The sequence below is a fragment of the Bos mutus genome, chromosome 23, assembly GCF_027580195.1.
Source record: "Bos mutus isolate GX-2022 chromosome 23, NWIPB_WYAK_1.1, whole genome shotgun sequence".
Lineage (NCBI taxonomy): Eukaryota > Metazoa > Chordata > Mammalia > Artiodactyla > Bovidae > Bos > Bos mutus.
In genome coordinates, this window is record NC_091639.1 from 48,968,158 (window position 1) to 48,989,171 (window position 21,014).

Genomic DNA, 21,014 nt, shown 5'->3' on the forward strand with positions numbered 1-21,014 from the left:
ACCGAGCGCGTGTGCAGGCAGGAGAGGGAACACCTGAGCCTCCGGATGCGGGAGAAGTCGCCTCTGCGCTCCTGAGGCGCTCCCGGCGCTCTCCCGTCCTTGCTGCGCGCTTCCTCGCCCCATCTCCCCGCTGTCTCGGACTCCGGCTTCTCGGTTACGGCCTTTCCTGCTCTTCTACGCTCGCGCCTCCGCAGAAGACAGACCGCTCCTTACACCTGGGCTCCACAGCTGAGCGCGCCTAACAGCCTGAGGGCGCCGGCTGTGAGGAGAAAGCGCGCGCACCTTCCTTGCTCTCCTCCCGGCGGCCCCGCCTCCTGCCAGTTCGGCCGACCGACGTGCGATGCTGCCCAATGGCGACTCTCAGCCGCTGCGGGCCCCGCCCCTCAAGGCACACCCGCCAATGAGCGCTTGGCAAGGGCGGGACGAGCCCTGTGCCCGCCTCCCCGTCCAGGCCGCCGGAGCAAGCCGTCCTGGGCTGGAGCGAGGTACGGCCGCTCGACCGGCCGGGAGGCTCCGCACCGCTTCAGCCCTCTGCGGGGCGGGCGGCGACGGCCCAGAGAGGGCGCCAGACCCCGGCCGTAGCTGAGGCGGGCGGGCGGTGGGCGAGCAGGACGGCGGGAACGTGCGTCCGGCGCACGGAGCCCTGAGCCTGGCCGGGGGCCGTACGAAGTCCGCGCTATGGAAGAGGAGAAGTACTTGCCTGAGCTGATGGCAGAGAGAGACAGCCTGGACCCGTCCTTCCTGCACGCCTCGCGCCTGCTGGCCGAAGGTAGGACTTGCCCCCGGGTGGGCGTAGACCGCCGGCCCCCGTAGCCGCGGCGGGGCTCGGGGAGCGGAGTCCGGGAGGACGCCTGTCTCCTTCGCGGAAACTGCCCTGGAAGATGCTCGCCCAGAGCCGCGGCGGAGCTGGTCCTTGGGAGGCGGGTGCTACTCCCTCACTCCATCCGCGGCTGAATCCGGGTAGCCCGGAGCGGCGGGCGCTGGCTGTGAAGACAGTGCACTTTAGGATCACTGATGGAGCGACGTTAAGGAGCTGAGTGGTCCACCGGGATGTTTTAACTCCGCCAAGGAAAGGGAAGTCAGTTTGGAGTGAATGGTGATCAATGTGGTGTTCGATGAGCTTCTTATCTACAAATCAGTATTTCTTTTTCTTTCCCTTTCCCCACTTTTCTCTTATTTCTCTCTCCGTTCTGATTGAGAAGTGATTTTGATTTCCTTAGTCTAATTACAGTCTTTCCTATGGAAAGTCTTAGTATTATCCTAGATTAAATTATGCGTGTTCTGTTTGTGAATGTGGAAGTGGCTGAAATGCATATCCGTTTATTTGAGGTGTGATGATTGGGTGCTCTGGGAGATGCTGGTCCCTGGGAACCCTCCACGATTGATCAACTGTTGTACCAAGTGTGCAGTTTGTGTGTGTGTGTGTGCCTTAATGTTAAAAGAGATTTAATTCCCCGAGGAACATAAATATCTTGTCTTTTGTGTTCTCTTGAAGGGTTGTTTAAACACACACACACACACAGGAACTTATGTATGATAGAAATATTAACCTAATTACTTCCATTTATCTTGAAACAGTGCTATCTAACTGCTAAAGGTACCCAAGATATCTGTAGCAATCTACATTTACCTTTATAAAAACTAAAGGCTTTTTTTTTGGGGGGGGGGGATGAATGTCTCAATAATGAGTTGCTTCATCATCAAATTGACTACAATGCAGTTTTGTTGCTTAGGTTCTTAGGAACTTAGCAAAACTAAAAGTAGTAACTTTCTTCTCCTCAGCCCTTCAGCATCAAAAGAAATGTTTTCTTTTGTGAGATTTAGTTTTACATGGAAAGAGAAATTCTAATCCTCCATGTACGAATTAAATAGGCATTACACTTATTTAAATGTTTTATTGATGGATTATTATTTGCAACAATAAAGTATCAGATATTTTTCTATTTTGTATATTAAGTAATTAAGAAAAACAACAATTGAAATATTGAACGTGTGAAACAAATAAACTACTTTTCAGGGGACAAGTTGATTTTGTAGAGGGTTTGGGATGGAAAATGCAGTCATTCTTACTACTTTCTTGGTTACTGAATAAAAAAATGAAACCTAAAATTGTAAATGAAAGTCAGTTAAAAAATTAAACTCTCCCTGTACTCTATTAAAAATAAATAAACTACATAAAATAATAGGGACATTGAAAATTAATGGATTAACAAATGTTCAAAATGATTAAAAATGCAATTGTGTTCTTAAATCATCTATTTCAATGCATTTTCCAGAAATGTCTTCATTTAGCTGGCAAAGTCTTTAAAATAGAAAAATTTACAAATTAATCATTTTCTCAGACCTGCTAATTGGACTTCTTTTGGGGACAGTAGGCTAGATGATTAATTCATCAGTCATTAATGAGAGTTAGTGTACTGAAAACTGCCAAACTAAAGCAATGCATGTGAGGAGCTCTAAACAGAGTATGGGAGTATTTCTCTGTGGTAAAATAGTCAGAAAAGTGCACCTGGTTCCTTAACATTTCCTTAACATTTTATTTTTCTCAGAAATTTGGTTTTTTGATACTTAGGAACATGTTCCTATGTACTTTGTAATTTAATATTTTCCCAGTAGGGGGAAGCATGTTCTGCTTTTGTAACGAATTAGAAGTAAAAAATGCCTAAATAGAGAAATGTCTAAGGAAGAAACAAAGATAGGTGTCCACATTTCAGAGGAATCATAAGGAGGAGGAGGAGGAGGAGGTGAGTAATGATAATAATCTTGAGTATATAAAGAGACTCTTTGCAACTGGCTGAAAGATCCACAAGATCTAAATTCTCTAATTGTACCCAAGCCTCTTCATGTTCTCATGGAACAGTGTCCTTCTGAATAAACCTTAACGTACATTTTACATTACAGATCTTTCATTGTCTTTTCAAAGGCCGTCTACCTAGATTCTTAGGTCTTATTTCAAATCTCTATAGGAAATTGTTGTTGAGATAATTTTATTTCTCACCCCTGGAAATGTACTGATTGAAGGCAGTGGCTATAAATACACCTGACATAGATGTTCGTTTGGAAAGAAGGTGTTCCAAGAAGTACATTTCAGCCAGCACTGTTCAGACTGTCTCAAGACTGAGTGTGTAATAAAAATGATCCAGATGATTCAGTTCTTCAGAATGATTTTCTGGAAGGTAATATATACAAGGTCAGTGATGTAAGCCACTGAGCATTCATAATGATTTGTTTTGCTGTTTTGATTGGTGGTAGATGCAAATCAGTGTGCCATTGTGACTACAGACTTAGAATTGAAGGTCATGGGGTTAAAAGTGCTAGTTTGCTGGTTATTTTGTTATTTTTGTTGTAGTTTATTACTTCACTTTGTTTTGGCTGGGTGCTTTCAATAGGAATGAGTCTGACAAAGCTGATAGAAGAGCCTGAACATTATATGTACTATGTTGTTACTTAGAAAAGATCTTGAATAATATGTTTTGAATAGTATAATATTGCTTGAGTAATTCAAATAATTTTCTTCTGGATTATAATATTATTTATTATCTATTTGTATGGAAGGTGCTTTGAAGTATGATAAAACAGCAGATTCAGCACAATCCTTGAAGTTCCACTCAGTCTCTGAATTTGCTTGCCAGATGAAATTAGATGAGGTTATTTATATCTATGATACTTCAGGGAAGCACACTAAACTGTGAATCCAGATACCTGGATTTTAATTCCACTTTTGCCTAAAATGAATCTTGGTAAATTTCTCTTCCCTGGGCCAGTTTTCTTGTCTTTCAAATTGAGGAGCTGGACTAGATGATCTGTATGCTTCTTTGTAATTCTAATTAAATCTGGGACTCCTCCTGATGCAAAGGAGTGCAGTTTGTATATTCAGAATACCAAAATCAGTGGTTAAACCTTTTGGAAACTTTTTCCATTTCTTAGGTTAATGATTAATAATATGTTTATTGCATTGTATTGCAGTTTGAGGCATACACATTATTTTGGGCACTGGGGACAGATTTATGTTCTTACTGAACTATTTTCAATGCTTGGGAGTTAAAAATGTATATACATGGAAATATTCTTTTTTGCATCTGTTCAAATGTATATGTTCAATTATGGTAATTCCATACCTTTAGAAGGATTAATAAATTATTATCCAATTCAGAGTGTTTGAGTTCTCTGTCTCTTCACAAATATTGGAAAATTCATCATTGTTTTGGTTTACTCATCATATGATAAAGTCAAATATTGCTAATATCCCAACAGTTCAAGTATTTTTAAAAAACTCTGAATGCTTTTTTCAAACTTTTGTGAAAATTTTGCCCTTCCATTTAGGATTGGCCTGTTTGCAGGTGTGGGTGAATGAGAAGAACAAGGATCAATAATTTTTTACAAACGCTGACTCATAGTGGTTTAACTACATTTAGATTTTCAGTAAGGATTATTTTTAATTTTGAATGTGTTCCTTGAAATATTTAAATATGGTGTGTTCTTAAGATAAAGGTATTGGTATAATATCTAAAACCCACTTCTGATAAAAACTAGTATTCATGTGACTTTTCCTTTGATCAGTGTAATCGCTTTGCTTTCCCAATAAATTTGGGATAATCCTATTTATGTTTCTTAAAACAAAAAATGGAAAAAATTAACTTAAAGATTTTCTTTGATTTGAAAGATATCTTTGATCTGCAGTTAAAACATATTTATTATGTAGTGGAGAAATTCTGCTTTAACAAATAAAACACTTGGGATAGAATCTTGACACCCCTGCCAACTAAGAAATAAAGGATATTTCATTTATTTACTTTCTGATCCTCAGTTTCTTCATTGGTAAAACAACAAAACTAATATCCATCAGGCATGGTTCTTTTAAGGTTAAAAAAAATACTGTTTGTGACATGTAAGCTATATTTTAAAATATAGATTTTATACAACCAAAGCAAAAACTGAAGCAGAAAATATAAGATAATACTTTTAAGATTGTCCTTAGCATTTTAATGACATTATGGACTTGACGTCAAATTGAAGTTTGATTTTTTAATAACATGAACATTGACTCACGTTAGTACTTAATTTTTTGAATTATTGCTGAGTGAAATTTTAACTCATAAGCCAAATTATGAAATAAATTATCTTATGAAAGATGGTTCTAATGAGTGTTTTTAAAATATGTTCCTTCTGTCAGTGCTTGCTTGTCCATGTCTGACTTGAGCCTGATTGGACCAGGACATAGGTAGCTCAAGACTAATTCCACATTTGCTTGGCTGTCACTCTGGGCAGCTGATTTCATCCTTCTTTTTTATCAAGGGAAGTGGATCTGTCTCTTCCAACGTTCTTCAGCCTCCTACTACCTAGAAACTCCTGTACTCTTTTCATTCCCCAAGGATGAAATGCCTCTTTTTGTTCAAGGCTGACTTGTTCTCAGCATCCTTAACCCTGGTGTCCCTCTTCCCCCAGGCCTGTCCTGTCATTATGTCCTTTCTTTAGTGGCTCCACCTTCTTCTTCCCCATCTTTCCTTGGGGCAGCTTGTAAACATGATTCAACTAGAATCACTTTAAAAAAAAATAGAATACTTATTTCACTTTCCAAAAGTAATATTTCCAAACATAATCTTTCTAGACACTTTTCCTCCCTTGTTTCCTTCCAGTTTCTGATACTGTGAGTCTGTATTGCTGCTGCTCACTTTCTCAATTTACCTTCCACAGCTCTGTTCTGGTTGCAGCCTCCCATTTTGTCCTGCAACCAGAGGCTCCAATGAGAATCATCTAATTACCAAATCCAATAAGATGTTTCTGACCTCTCATCAGGGTACTTGGGTGTATTTTTCACTGTTGGTCTTTTCCCAATTTTTTGGTTTCTCCCTTGGCTTTTGAACACTACACACTGTTGGTTTTCTCTTCTCTCTGTTACTCTCAGAATCCTCCCTCTTTTTCATCATCACCCCAGCACACACACCCTATCAGAATGGTTCATTTAAAGGCAAGGTCTAACCACATCATACCTTTAAATGCTGTTCTGGAAGGCAGGCTGTCTCAGACCACAGGCCAGCAGAGGAGAGGGGTGGGGGGTGGGGGTGCCTCCTGGATGTTCCCAGGGCAGGGAGAATCCAGGCTCTCCCAGGTGCCCAGGAGAGTGAAGGGCCCTTCTTGTTGATGCCCATGTGACCTCTAGTGACACCAAGATGGGTGGGGAGAAGTTCCAGCAGGGGTGAAAGCTGCTCTGACACCCACTGGCTTGGAGGGGGAGTATGCATTGCTCCTGCTCCTGAGGGTGGACACCTGGGTCTCCACATGGCCTCTGTCCCCACTGCCAGTGGAACAGAACCCTCGTTGCCCATTCAGGCCTCCAGTTCTTCTAAAGAGAAGGGTGCCCCTTCACAGCAGGGAAAAGCTGGACACCTCAGCTCCCTATTTACCTTTCTTGACTGAGGTGAGCATGAGACACTGGTTTTGGGGCCTGGTTTTGTTTTCTATGTCTGTTCTTTGGCTAACGGAGGGTGTTTGTCATTTAAATTTTTTCTGTCATGCAAGGTTGCCCTCTTTCTAGTCCTGCTGCTGGAAAGAGCAGGCTTTGCTTGAGCCTTTGTTTTTGTCTCTTTCTGTCAATGTTTTTGGTTTGCTAACCTCTTTAGCTCCCACTTTGGTGTATATGAAGCACAAGAAAATCTGGGGAAACCACTACCTAGTTCCCATGGTACCCAGCAGGGCTGCCTTCTTCCACAAAGTCTTTTGTGTTTATTTTATGTATAATAACCCGTCGCCATTCATTTGTGTTATAATATATATTTCTTTATAAGGTTTTCTTGTGAAGGTAGGTTCATTCTTATACATTAATATTTCATTAATTATTTATGTAAGAATTAGCATGACCAGGATAAATCCATTTGGGTAATCAGAATGCAATATGAGATCCAGATTTTTGGTTTAATTAAGTATAAATCTAGACTGGAGCTCTGTGTCCCCATGGCAGCTGTAGAAAGGAAAGATATTTTAGTAACCCTTGGAGATGATTCCATAATGTCACCAGCCTTTCCTATGTCCGTATTTGTTCTTGTCTGAATACAGAGAAGAAATGTAGCTTAATTGGAATTATATTAAGACCAGTTGGTTTGTTTAAAGCTATTATCAGTGTAAGACAATATATTAATAGATTGTAATATAATCCTTTTCTTAAAGCAATGGTGAATTTCAATGAAATATTTTTTGGGGCTCTGAAATCACCACAGATGGTAATTGTAGCCATGAAATTAAAAGACGCTTACTCTTTGGAAGGAAAGTTATGAACAACCTAGATAGCATATTAAAAAGCAGAGACATTACTTTGCCAACAAAGGTCTGTCTAGTCAAGGCTATGGTTTTTCCAGTGGTCATGTATGGATGTGAGAGTTGGACTGTGAAGAAAGCTGAGCACTGAAGAATTGATGCTTTTGAACTGTGGTGTTGGAGAAGACTCTGAAGAGTCCCTTGGACTGTAAGGAGGTCCAACCAGTCCATCCTAAAGGAGATCAGTCCTAGTTGTTCATTGGAAGGACTGATGCTAAAGCTGAAACTCCAATACTTTGGCCACCTCATGTGAAGAGTTGACTCATTGGAAAAGACCCTGAAGCTGGGAGGGATTGCGGGAAGGAAGAGAAGGGAACAACAGAGGATGAGATGGCTGGATGGCATCACTGACTCGATGGACATGAGTTTGAGTGAACTCCGGGAGTTGGTGATGGACAGGGAGGCCTGGCGTGCTGTGATTCATGGGGTTGCAAAGAGTCGAACATGACTGAGCGACTGAACTGAAATAGAAATAGATTAAAAATAATAATAGAGTGCTGGTTAATAACTGATCTCTGAAATGAATGTTAGCAAATACCCATGTTACATGACTTTTTCATTTTATCCAATGGAGTGTTCTGAAATAGTCACGTTTTGTTTGTCAAAAAGTTGAGACGTCACAGCTCCATCCTTTTGCTCAGTTTTTAAAAACTATTTTTGGAAGCAAATGATTTGTAGCATATTCTCCAGTGCTTACCTTACCCTCTGAAACACTACTTCCAAAAAATTTCTGCAGTAGAGAGTGATTAAAAAAAATTCAAGAACAAATGAATGACAAAGTTTTAGGTCCCTTACTATAGATATAGTTCAGGTAAAGTCTGGGGGTCAGTTTGTAGGGCAAGAACTCTACCACACTGAACTATGTGATTACATTTGCCCTTGGATGTGTGTTGGTAACACTCGGTGTGTGTTATTGGTATTTGAAGAGATGTCAGATGTTTAATTTGTTAGTTTTTAAAAATATACATGATATAAATTAGCAGTATATGGTGACAACTGCTGGAGTTTACAGACTGTTAGTGGTACAGGGATTCTGAGGAAGTCATGGTGATCATAGATCTTTGTCCTCATCATCTCTCTGTCATCATCATTGATGGGGAGATACTCTTTGTCAGTCACTAAACTATACAGTGGAAGTCAGAAATAGATTTAAGGGCCTAGATCTGATAGATAGAGTGCCTGATGAACTCTGGAATGAGGTTCGTGACATTGTACAGGAGACAGGGATCAAGACCATCCCCATGGAAAAGAAATGCAAAAAAATAAAATGGCTATCAGGGGAGGCCTTACAAATAGCTGTGAAAAGAAGAGAAGCAAAAAGCAAAGGAGAAAAGGAAAGATATAAGCATCTGAATGCAGAGTTCCAAAGAATAGCAAGAAGAGATAAGAAAGCCTTCCTCAGCGATCAATGCAAAGAAATAGAGGAAAACAACAGAATGGGAAAGACTAGAGATCTCTTCAAGAAAATTAGAGATACCAAGGGAACATTTCATGCAAAGATGGGCTCGATAAAGGACAGAAATGGTATGGACCTAACAGAAGCAGAAGATATTAAAAAGAGGTGGCAAGAATACCACAGAAGAACTGTACAAAAAAGATCTTCATGACCCAGATAATCACGAAGGTGTGATCACTCACCTAGAGCCAGACATCCTGGAATGTGAAGTCAAGTGGGCCTTAGAAAGCATCACTACGAACACAGCTAGTGGAGGTGATGGAATTCCAGTGGAGCTATTTCAAATCCTGAAAGATGATGCTGTGAAAGTGCTGTACTCAATATGCCAACAAATTTGGAAAACTCAGCAATGGCCACAAGACTGGAAAAGGTCAGTGTTCATTCCAATCCCAAAGACAGGCAATGCCAAAGAATGCTCAAATTACTGCACAATTGCACTCATCTCACATGCTAGTAAAGTAATGCTCAAAGTTCTCCAAGCCAGGCTTCAGCAATATGTCAACCATGAACTTTCTGATGTTCAAGCTGGTTTTAGAAAAGGCAGAGGAACCAGAGATCAAATTGCTAATATCTGCTGGATCATGGAAAAAGCAACAGAGTTCCAGAAAAACATCTATTTCTGTTTGACTGACTATGCCAAAGCCTTTGACTGTGTGGATCACAATAAACTGTGGAAAATTCTGAAAGAGATGGGAATACCAGACCACCTGACCTGCCTCTTGAGAAATCTGTATGCAGGTCAGGAAGCAACAGTTAGAACTGGACATGGAACAACAGACTGGTTCCAAATAGGAAAAGAAGTATGTCAAGGTTGTATATTGTCACTCTGCTTATTTAACTTATATGCAGAGTACATCATGAGAAATGCTGGACTGGAAGAAGCACAAGCTGGAATCAAGACTGCCGGGAGAAATATCAATAACCTCAGATATGCAGATGACGCCAGCCTTATGGCAGAAAGTGAAGAGGAACTCAAAAGCCTCTTGATGAACGTGAAAGAGGAGAGTGAAAAAGTTGGCTTAAAGCTCAACGTTGAGAAAATGGAGAGTGAAAAAGTTGGCTTAAAGCTCAACATTCAGAAAACATTCAGAAAGCATCTGGTCCCATCACTTCATGGGAAATAGATGGGGAAACAGTGGAAACAGTGTCAGACTTTATTTTTTGGGGCTCAAAATCACTGCAGATGGTGACTGCAGCCATGAAATTAAAAGACGCTTACTCCTTGGAAGGAAAGTTATGACCAACCTAGATAGCATATTCAAAAGCAGAAACATTACTTTGCCAACAAAGGTACTTCTAGTCAAGGCTATGGTTTTTCCAGTAGTCATGTATGGATGTGAGAGTTGGACTGTGAAGAAGGCTCAGTGCCGAAGAATTGATGCTTTTGAACTGTGGTGTTGGAGAAGACTCTTGAGAGTCCCTTGGACTGCAAGGGGATCCAACCAGTCCATTCTGAAGGAGATCAGCCCTGGGATTTCTTTTGAGGGAATGATGCTGAAGCTGAAACTCCAGTACTTTCGCCACCTCATGCGAAGAGCTGACTCATTGTAAAAGACTCTGATGCTGGGAGGGATTGGGGGCAGGAGAAGAAGGGGACGACAGAGGATGAGATGGCTGGATGGCATTACTGACTCGATGGACATGAGTCTGAGTGAACTCCGGGAGTTGGTGATGGACAGGGAGGCCTGGCATGCTGTGATTCATGGGGTTGCAAAGAGTTGGACACGACTGAGTGACTTAACTGAACTGAACTGAAACTAGATGTCAACATGTCTACCACTGTTAATCCATTCATAATCCTATGAGATCGTTATTAGTGTTACCCTGTCTTACAAATGAGAAAAATTAACAATTAAGCAAGTTAATTTATTTCAGATCACTCAGCAAGCAAATCATAAAGCTGAAACCCAGGTTTTCTCATCCAGAGGCTCCTGAAGTGGTCAAAACATCCTGTCTCCTGTGGGAGAAATGCAAGCCTTATAGGAAGGTCAAATGTTAACATGCAAAGTAAGTCAAGGAGATCAGTGTAGTGGTACCCGTAATTTCTGAAATATGTTTCTGAATGGGAATATTGGGTGAATTCTTCCACAGCATCTTTAAATAAGTATAGTTTATAAAAGGTTAGTACATGTATAAAGAAGGAAATTTACCTTAGTACAGTTCAGTTCAGTTGCTCTATTGTGTCCAACTCTTCGTGATCCCATGGACTGTAGCACGCCAGGCCTCTCTGTCCATCATCAACCCCTGGAGTTTACTCAAACTCATGTCCATTGAGTCAGTGATGCCATCCAACCATCTCATCCTCTGTAATCCCCTTCTACTCTCACCTTCAATCTTTCCAAGCATGAGGGTCTTTTCCAATGAGTCAGCTCTTCACATCAGGTGGCCAAAGTATTGGAGTTTCAGCTTCAGCATCAGTCCTTCCAATGAACACCCAGGACTGATCTCCTTTAGGATGAACTGGTTGGATCTCCTTGCAGTCCAAGGGACTCTCATGAGTCTCTTCCAACACCACAGTTCAAAAGCATTAATTCTTTGGTGCTCAGCTTTATCGTCCAACTCTCACATCCATACATAACTACTGGAAAAACCATAGCTTTGATGAGATGGATCTTTGTTGTCAAAGTAATGTTTCTGCTTTTCAATATGCTGTCTAGGTTGATCATAGCTTTTCTTCCAAGGAGCAAGCATCTTTAATTTCATGGCTGCAGTCACCATCTGCAGTGATTTTAGAGCCCCCCAAAATAAAGTCAGTCACTGTTTCCCCATCTATTTGCTATAAAGTGATTGGACCAGATTCCATGATCTTAGCTTTCTGAATATTGAGTTTTAAGCCAACTTTTTCACTCTCCTCTTTCACTTTCTTCTTCTTCCATTTTTGCCATAAGTGTGATGTTCTGCATATCTGAGCTTATTGATATTTCTCCTGGCAATCTTGATTCCAGCTTGTGTTTCATCCAGCACAGTGTTTCTCATGATGTACCCTGCTGCTAAGTCACTTCAGTCATCTCCAACTCTATGCGACCCCATAGTTGGTAGCCCACCAGGCTCCCCTGTCCCTGGGATTCTCCAGGCAAGAACACTAGAGTGGGTTGCTATTTCCTTCTCCAATGCGTGAAAGTGAAAAGTGAAAGTGAAGTCACTCAGTCATGTCCAAGTCTTAGCGACCCCATGGACTGCAGCCCACCAGGCTCCTCCATCCATGGGATTTTCCAGGCAAGAGTACTGGAGTGAGATGCCATCACCTTCTCCTTGATGTACCCTACATATAAGTTAAATAAGTAGGGTGGCAATATACAGCCTTGATGTACTCCTTTTCCGACTTGTAATTAGTCTGTTGTTCCATGTCCAGTTCTAACTGTTGCTTCCTGACTTGCATACAGATTTCTCAGGAGGCAGATCAGGTTGTCTGGTATTCCCATCTCTTTCAGAATTTTCCACAATTTGTTGTGATCCACACAGTCAAAGGCTTTGGCGTAGTCAGTAAAGAAGAGATAGATGTTTTTCTGGAACTCTGTTGCTTTTTCCATGATCCAGTGGATGTTGGCAATTTGATCTCTGGTTCCTCTGCCTTTTCTAAATCCAGCTTGAACACCTGGGAGTTCACAGTTTATGTACTGTTTAAGCTTGGCTTGGAGAATTTTGAGCATTACTTTGAGATGAGTGCAATTTTGCAGTAGTTTGAGAATTCTTTGGCATTGCGTTTCTTTGGGACTGGAATGAAAACTGATCATTTCCAATCCTGTGGCCATTGCTGAGTTTTCCAAATTTGCTGGCATATTGAATGCAGCATTTTCACAATATCATCTTTTAGAATTTGAAATAGCTCAACTGGAATTCCATCACCACCACTAACTTTGTTCCTAAGGCCCACTTGAATTCACATTCTGTCTGGCTGTAGGTGAGTGATCACACCATTGTGATTATCTGAGTTGTGAAAATATTTTGTGTATAGTTCTTCTGTGTATTCTTGCCACCTCTCCTTAATATCTTCTGCTTCTGTCAGGTCCATACCGTTTCTGTCCTTATTGAGTGCATCTTTGCATGAAATGTTCCATTGGTATCTCTAATTTTTTGAGATCTCTAGTCTTTCCCATTCTGTTGTTTTCCTCATTTCTTTGCATTGATCACTGAGGAAGGCTTTTTTATTTCTCCTTTATATTTTTTCAAACTCTTCATTCAAATGGTTATATCTTTCCTTTTCTCCTTTGCCTTTCACTTCTCTTCTTTTCACAATTATTTGTAAGGCCTCTGACAACCGTTTTGCCTTTTTGCACTTTTTTCTTGGCGACGGTCTTGATCCCTGCCTCCTATAAAATGTCACGAACCTCTGTCCATAGTTCTTCAGGCACTCTGTCTATCAAATCTAATTCCTTGAATCTATGTCTCACCTCCACTGTATAATCGTAAGGGATTTGATTTAGGTCATACCTGAATGGTCTAGTGGTTTTCCCCACTTTCTTCAATCTAAGTCTGAATTTGGCAATAAGAAGTTCATGATCTTAGCCACAGTCAGCTCCCGGTCTTGTTTTTGCTGACCATGTATAGCTTCTCCATCTTTGACTGCAAGGAATATAATCAATCTGATTTCAATGTTGACCATCTGGTGATGTTCCTGTGTGGAGTTTTCTCTTGTGTTGTTGGAAGAGGGTGTTTGCTATGACCATTGCATTTTCTTGGCAAAACTCTTATTAGCCTTTGCCCTGTTTAATTCTGTACTCCAAGACCAAATTTGCCTGTTACTCCAGCTATCTCTTGACTTCCTACTTTTGCATTCTAGTCCTCTATAATTAAAAGGACATCTTTTTTGGGTGTTAGTTCTGGAAGGTCTTGTAGGTCTTCATAGATCTACTGAGCCTCACCTTTCAGCATTATTGGTTGGGGCATAGACTTGGATTACTGTGAATTTGAATGGTGTACCTTGAAAACAAACAGAGATCAGTTTGTCGTTTTTGAAATTGCATCCAAGTACTTCATTTTGGACTGTTTTGTTGACTGTGATGGTTACTCCATTTCTTCTAAGGTATTCTTGCCCATAGTAGTAGGTATAATGGTCATCTGAGTTAAATTCACCTTTTCCAGTCCATTTTAGTTCTCTGGTTTCTAAAATGTTGATGTTCGCTCTTGCTATCTCATGTTTGATTACTTCCAATTTGCCTTGATTCATGGACCTAACTTTCCAGGTTCCTATGCAATATTGCTCTTTACACAATCAGACTATACTTCCATCTCCAGTCATGTCCACAAATGGGTATTGTTTTTACTTTGGCTCTATCCTTTCAGTCTTTCTGGAGTTAGTTCTCCACTGATCTCCTGTAGCATATTGGGCACCTGCCGACCTGGGGAGTTCATCTTTCAGTGTCCTATCTTTTTGCCTTTTCATACTGTTCATGGGGTTCTCAAGGCAAGAATACTGAAGTGGTTTGCCATTCCTTCTCCAGTGGACCACGTTTTGTCAGTACTCTCCACCCCAATCCTAACTCAGTGAAACTATCTTAGTACAGAATTGTGTTAAGGATTATTGGGAAAGCCTAACTTTTCAGAATGTCTTACACTCACAGTTGTTTCTCAGGAAGTTTGGGGTTTAGGAGGCCAGAGTAGGGGAATATGGCAGTTCTTTTTTTGGATCTAAAGGATTGGAGAAGTTTCTGTGATTTGTTGAGACATTTTTCTCTACATTTTTTTTTTCCTTTAAGGAGAACTGTTTAACTTGCTAAATTCTTCTAGGAAGGAAGAACAACCATAGCCCCTCTCTTGTGTCTTGAGGAGCCCCTCTCTTGTGTCTTGAGGGAGTGTTTGTTTAAAATTTAATAGTTTAGCAGAATTTGCATGTTGTCAGAACTTGAGAGCTCAGCAGCATGGCCTTGTTCAAATGTTTTCTATAGGTTCTGAAGCTTAATATTTATTCTTTGAAGCAGAATGGTCAGTATTATGCACTGTTATCAGGATTGCACAATTGATGCCCATTTCCTTCAAATCATTGAATATTAGATTTTACTTTTCTAATAGAAAAGCAGAATGTGTTTCCTCTCAATTATAGCTATTTTTAGCAGGTTCACTGTATGTCAGAAAATGATAAGCCCTGATGCAACTCAGGAGACAGAGCCTGTGTGACAGAAACTCCGCAGAGGCTGAAGGAGAATCCTGTTCATTTTGAGAAAGGGGGGATGACTAGAGTAATAATTGTTTTTCTTGAGCACACACTATGGGTCATGTCCTTACATTATATCCAAAAAGGCAGGTGGTATTGTCCCTATATTATGGGAAAGATAAAGAGGCAGATTGCAGGGTAGCATAATTCATTTGGAGTTTTAAAGTAAGAAGTCAAAGGTTTCATAAATGTCCAGTTTTAATGTGAAGGTGTCATAAAGCAACCATTAAACACTGATATGTTAAAGATACTGCAGAATATGAGTTGTTTAAGTAAGAACCAAGAGCTTGCTATAAAAACTTTTAGGAGAGTTAAATGTCTATTACTAGATAATATTTTTCCTTTAAAGTAATTTCCTTCAGAAAATTTAAGGAATTTGATTGTTTAGAAATTTGATTCACATACAGCAATACACTCATTATATAAGATCTGACTATAAAATGGAAACAGTAGCATGAATACATAATAGAATTTAGTTGTGACTGTTTAGGCATGTGAATGTTGTAAATGGAGAAATTTACGTGAGTGTTGAATTAGGTGTCATCCATATCTCCACATAATCTAAGTTTTCCTTCCTATAAGTCAAAAACTAGATGTATTTTTGTCCATCCAAGATCTGGTGGAAAAGGGGGGTGTTAAGGAATTGTGTGAGTGAAGTAAAAGTTGCTCAGTCGTGTTTGACTCTTGCGACCCAGTGGTCTATACAGTCCTTGGGATTCTCAGGGCTAAAATGCTGGAGTGTGTAGTTGTTCGCTTCTCCAGGGGATCTTCCCAACCCAGGGATTGAACCCAGGTCTCCCACATTGTGGATGGATTCTTTACCAGCTGAGCCACCAGGAAAGCCTAAAGAATTGTGTGAAGATGGAGCATTTTGACAGGCTGAGGCAAATGACGTTTCTGTTACATGCAGGTGTTTTGAAATGGACTTCAAGAGGAGACATGACTCTGTAAAAGCTAGTATTCTGAAATTAGTGAAAGATTGAAAATTATATCATATCTATATAAAGAAAATCTGGTAGAAAAATCATTGTGATAATTAAGAGCCATTTAATGGAATTAGATGAGGTGATAAGCATTTGGAATGAGGTGAATAACCCAAATTGTTTCTCTTTGAGTAAAATGAGCAGACTGTGTGTGTGTGTGTGTGTGTGTGTGTGTGTGTGTGTGTGTGTGAAGCAAAAACTAACCAGGTGATAAATGAGAAACAATACAGACTTGGCCAGTTGGTTGCTATGGACCTGTAGTCTGTATTACTATCTGAGACCTACACTTAGATGGAGGACAAGGGATAGAGGACAGACTTACAGCTAATTAAATACACAATCTCCATAGGATTGGAGAAATGCAGTGATAAGGCACATAGATAATGCTTTAGCAGCCCACAGAGATCATGGGTAGGCTCAATGGAAGGACCATATTAGCTGAGATGTAAAGCACAAGTAAGATATGGTGGGGATTCAGTGAAGGAGGGGTTTTAATCTAGAAGAAGGATATACAGATATAGGAAACAACACTTCCAAAGCCTGGAAAAAAAAAAAAAAAAAAAACTTTAAAAATGGGTAGACTTTGTGTGATTTTTATGATTTACAATTTAGAAAGATGGTAATGACAACCCTGTATGCGAGATGGCAAAAGAGACACAGATGTATAGAACAGTCTTTTGGACTCTGTGGGAGAGGGAGAGGGGGATGATTTGTGAGAATGGCATTAAAACATGTATAATATAATATAAGAAATGAATCGCCAGTCCAGGTTCAATGCAGGATACAGGAAGCCTGGGGCTGGTGCACTGGGATGACCCAGAGGGATGGTATGGGGAGGGAGGTGGGAGAGGGATTCAGGATGGGGAACACATGTACACCCGTGGCAGATACATGTTGGTGTATGGCAAAACTAATACAATATTGTTAAGTAAAAAAAAAAAAAAAAAAAAAAAAAAAGGATGTTATACATAAAAAATAAATATATTGCTTAAAAATAAATAAATAAATATATTTATATGTTTGGTCATCTTACCTGTTTCTGGCCACAGCCCCTATATCCACTGTGGAATATCCTAAGTGAGAAGAGCTGGTGTTGTAGCCACGCGTTCTGGGAAACAAACTCACTCAGATGGACAATGCAGATGGTGGAGTGCAGTTTATTACACCGGTGGGCCCAAGGCAAAGTCTCCTCTTAGTGAAGGACCCCAACCAGCATTTGTGAAAATCTTCTATAACCCATGTGTACATGTCTGAACCCACCACTCCAAATTCCTTGAGACTTACATAAACTAAGGAAATACAATCCCAATAACCCCATCATTCACGTGCTATGTGTTCACGTGCTCAGTCAAACAATTATCCAATAATCAATAAACCCAAGGTTACACTCCAATAGATACAGAAAAATTTATGGCCTGTTTGGAGGAAGGGGTGATTAGTGTATGTTTTGTCTTAGGCGATGAGTAACCTAGATACGATCTTCAAGGTTCCCCTGTCTGGAGGGGGTCTTATCCTTCTGTTGTTGTTTTCATAGACACTAAACACAGAGTTCACAGTACATTGGAAAGGTAGCCGAGCATGATCAGCATGAACAGGCCTAAGATGGAGTCCAGGCCCTATGAATTCCTTCTTCACTAGAAAGGAATCTTTTTTAATACAAATAAAGTGACTTTTTGAAGTAGGAAACTTAAGGACAGAGGCTGGTTGCCAGGGGAACCAGCTTGTAATTAGAGGATAGGAACTTTTTGCCCCTCTCTTCCTTACTACCCCACAGACCTTTGAGGAGAGGGACTGGAGGTTGAATCAGTTGCCAGTGGCCATGCTGATTTAATCAACTGTGCCGGTGTAATGAAACCTTGATATTAGTGCATGGAGGAACTGGGTTCAGATTGCATCCAGACCCATAGCTCAAGGAGATCTGGGGAGAATGGGGTGCTCCCACAGGGCTTGGAAGCTCTGCACCCTTTCCTAGATCTGACCTGGTCATCTCTTCCATTCTTAATTCCTGAGGATGTCACTCTGTAATAAACCTTTACTATATAGTTAATATTTCAACCAGAAATCTTGGAAACAAAATACATGTCTCTTTTCACACTGTAATGCTGCTTAGTGTAGAGAAATGTTCCTAATACAAGCTTTAAAAATCTTAATGTCCAGCACATTCTGGTGGTCATCTTGTGCTCACTGTGGATCACTGATCAAAATGGAAAGTCTAAATTTCTACATTGACTGTAGAATCACAAATTCAAGGGGAAAATAAGAAAGTGGCACTGGTCAACAGAGTCACATAAGACAATAAGTCAGTAAGAACCCTTGGAGGAAAAAGTAGGTACCTGCAGTAGATGTTGGATTAGGAGAGAATCAGAGGTTCAAAGAGTGTGCATTCTTCCTTCTTCTTAAGGTCAGTATAGTGTTGAAAGTTATCCATGTTGCTGCATTTGTCAGTAGTTCATTTTTCTTGCTGTGTAATGTTCCATTGTATCAATGTCTCACAATTTAATAGTCATATATCTTGTACATGGACATCTGGATTGTCTTCAGGGTTAGCTTATGAGCAGACTGCTATGAATATTCATGTGCTAGATTTATGCAGACATGCATTCTCTATATGAAGCAGAATTGCTGGTCTTAGAATGTGAATGTATGTGTATATTTTATAAATATATATATATATATAATGTAAATAAGGTTAACCATGTATATATATATACACTTCCCCACACACACATACACACATTGTATGAGGTTGCAAAATAATTTCCTACAGTGATTGCACTGTTTTGTCTCTCACCAACATTGCATGAAAAGTCTGGTAGTTCCACTTGCATGGCAACACTTGAAGTTCTCAGTCTTTTTAACAACAGCTATTCTAGTATTTCAGTGGTAACATTGTGTATTTTGTTTGTTTGAATCATTTTTAAATTGTGTTTTTTATTTTATTTTATTTTTTTTTAGTTGAAGTATGGGCTTCCTTGTGGTTCAGCTGGTATAGAATCCCCCTGCAATGTAGGAGACCTGAGTTCGATCTCTGGGTTGGGAAGATCCCCTGGAGAAGGGAAAGGCTCCCCACTCCAATATTCTGGCCTGGAAAATTCCATGGATTGTATAATCCATGGGATTGCAAAGGGTTGGACACGACTGAGCGACCTTCACACACACTCACACAAATAGTTGATTTACAGTGTTGTAGTTTCTGATATACAGCAAAGTGATTCAGTTTGACACACAAAGTGTGACACACACACATGCACATATATCTGTATTAAATATATTTTTTTCCAGATTATTTTTCATTAAAGTTATTATAAGATTTTGAATATGGTTTCCTGTGCTATGCGGTAGGTCCTTGGTTATCTAGTTCATATATAGAAGTGTGTATGTGTTAATCCCAAACTCCTAATTTATCCCTCCCTCTCTTCCCCTTTTAGTTTTTAGTTCCTTGATGATTACTGATGTTGGACATGTTATTACTTGAAACAATTGGCTAGAATGTTGACAAATTTTTAATTCTTGAGGGTCCTTTGAAGAGCCCCAGTTGTTACTTTTTTTCTGAAGTATAATCCTTTGTTTTTTCTTTTTTTACTGCTATAATTTATTTATTTTTCTTTTTTTTTTAATTTTATTTTTTAACTTTACAGTATTGTATTGGTTTTGCCCTATATCAACATGAATCCACCACAGGTATACACGTGTTCCCCATCCTGAATCGTCCTCCCACCTCCCTCCCTGTACCATCCCTCTGGGTCGTCCCAGTGCACCAGCCCCAAGCATCCAGTATCGTGCATCGAACCTGGACTGGCAACTCGTTTCATATATGATATTATACATGTTTTTTCTTATACTTCGTATTGTGTCCTCTCTAGTACTTCTTTGCCTACCTCAAAGTCACAGAGGATCTTTTCAGTATTTTTTCTAGGAGCTTTATGGTTTTAGCTTTAAGTTTATGACACATCCAGAGATAACTTTTGTTTATAATTTCAACATAGGGTCGGTTCTTTTTTTTTAAATTTAAATATCCAGTATCACTTACTGAAAGGATTTTCCTTTGTTCAGTATCATGTTTAATGTATTAAAAGATACAGTGTAAATATGATAAACATATAGTGTTTAAGCACATAAAGTATAGAAAAATAAATATCTATGTTTTTTATACTTTTTATAATATAAATTTATTTTAATTGGAGGCTAATTACTTTACAATATTGTATTGGTTTTGCCATACATCAACATGAATCTGCCATGGGTGTACACGTGTTCCCCATCCTGAGCCCTCCTCCCATCTCCCTCCCTGTACCATCCCTCTGGGTCGTCCCAGTGCACCAGTCCCAAGCATCCTGTATCATGCATTGAACCTGGACTGGCGATTTGTTTCATACATGATATTATACATGTTTAAATGCCATTCTTCCAAATCATCCCACCCTCTCCCTCTCCCACAGAGTCCAAAAAACTGTTCTGTACATCTGTGTCTCTTTTGCTGCCTCTCATACAGGGTTATTGTTACCATCTTTCTAAATTCCATATATATGCTTTAGTATACTATATTGGCGTTTTTCTTTCTGGCTTACTTCACTCTGTATAATAGGCTCTAGTTTCATCCACCTCATTAGAACTGATTCAAATGTATTCTTTTTAATGGCTGAGTAATACTCCATTGTGTATATGTACCACAGCTTTCTTATCCATTCATCTGCTGATGGACATGTTGCTTCCATGTTCTGGCTATTATAAACAGTGCTGTGGTGAACATTGGGGTACACGTAAGATACTTAGTGTCTAAGTATATGTGAAATGTCTACAATATTGACCCTCAATGTATCTGTTTTAATACAAAAGGGAATCATGAGCGCCTTAGATTTATTAAGCATGACATGTGTAGACTGTGCTTTAAAATTATATATAGCTATATGAAACTTTTCCCATGTCGTCAGAATTTAGAACATAATCCTTTAAGGACACATGGATGCACTTTTCTTACTTTTTTGAGGAGGAGACTAGCCATCCCAGAGACCTTGAAGTTTACTGACTCTGACAAGGATAACATTCAATAAAGTAAGGCTTTTGTTGCTACTCAGTGGTAATGAAGTCTTATGAAACCTGAACAACTGCACTA

The 21,014-nt window shown here is 39.8% G+C and overlaps 1 protein-coding gene across 1 annotated transcript in view; it reads left to right on the forward strand.

Annotated features, from left to right (window-relative positions):
- Window positions 1–495: 495 nt before the first annotated feature.
- Window positions 496–21,014, forward strand: part of KHDRBS2 (KH RNA binding domain containing, signal transduction associated 2) — a 617,615-nt gene continuing 597,096 nt past the window's right edge. Inside the window, exon 1 of the mRNA XM_070360912.1 lies at window positions 496–769. Within this exon, the coding sequence (XP_070217013.1) occupies window positions 679–769 (91 nt within the window). The 5' untranslated portion in view covers window positions 496–678. The remainder of the gene's footprint in view (window positions 770–21,014) is intronic.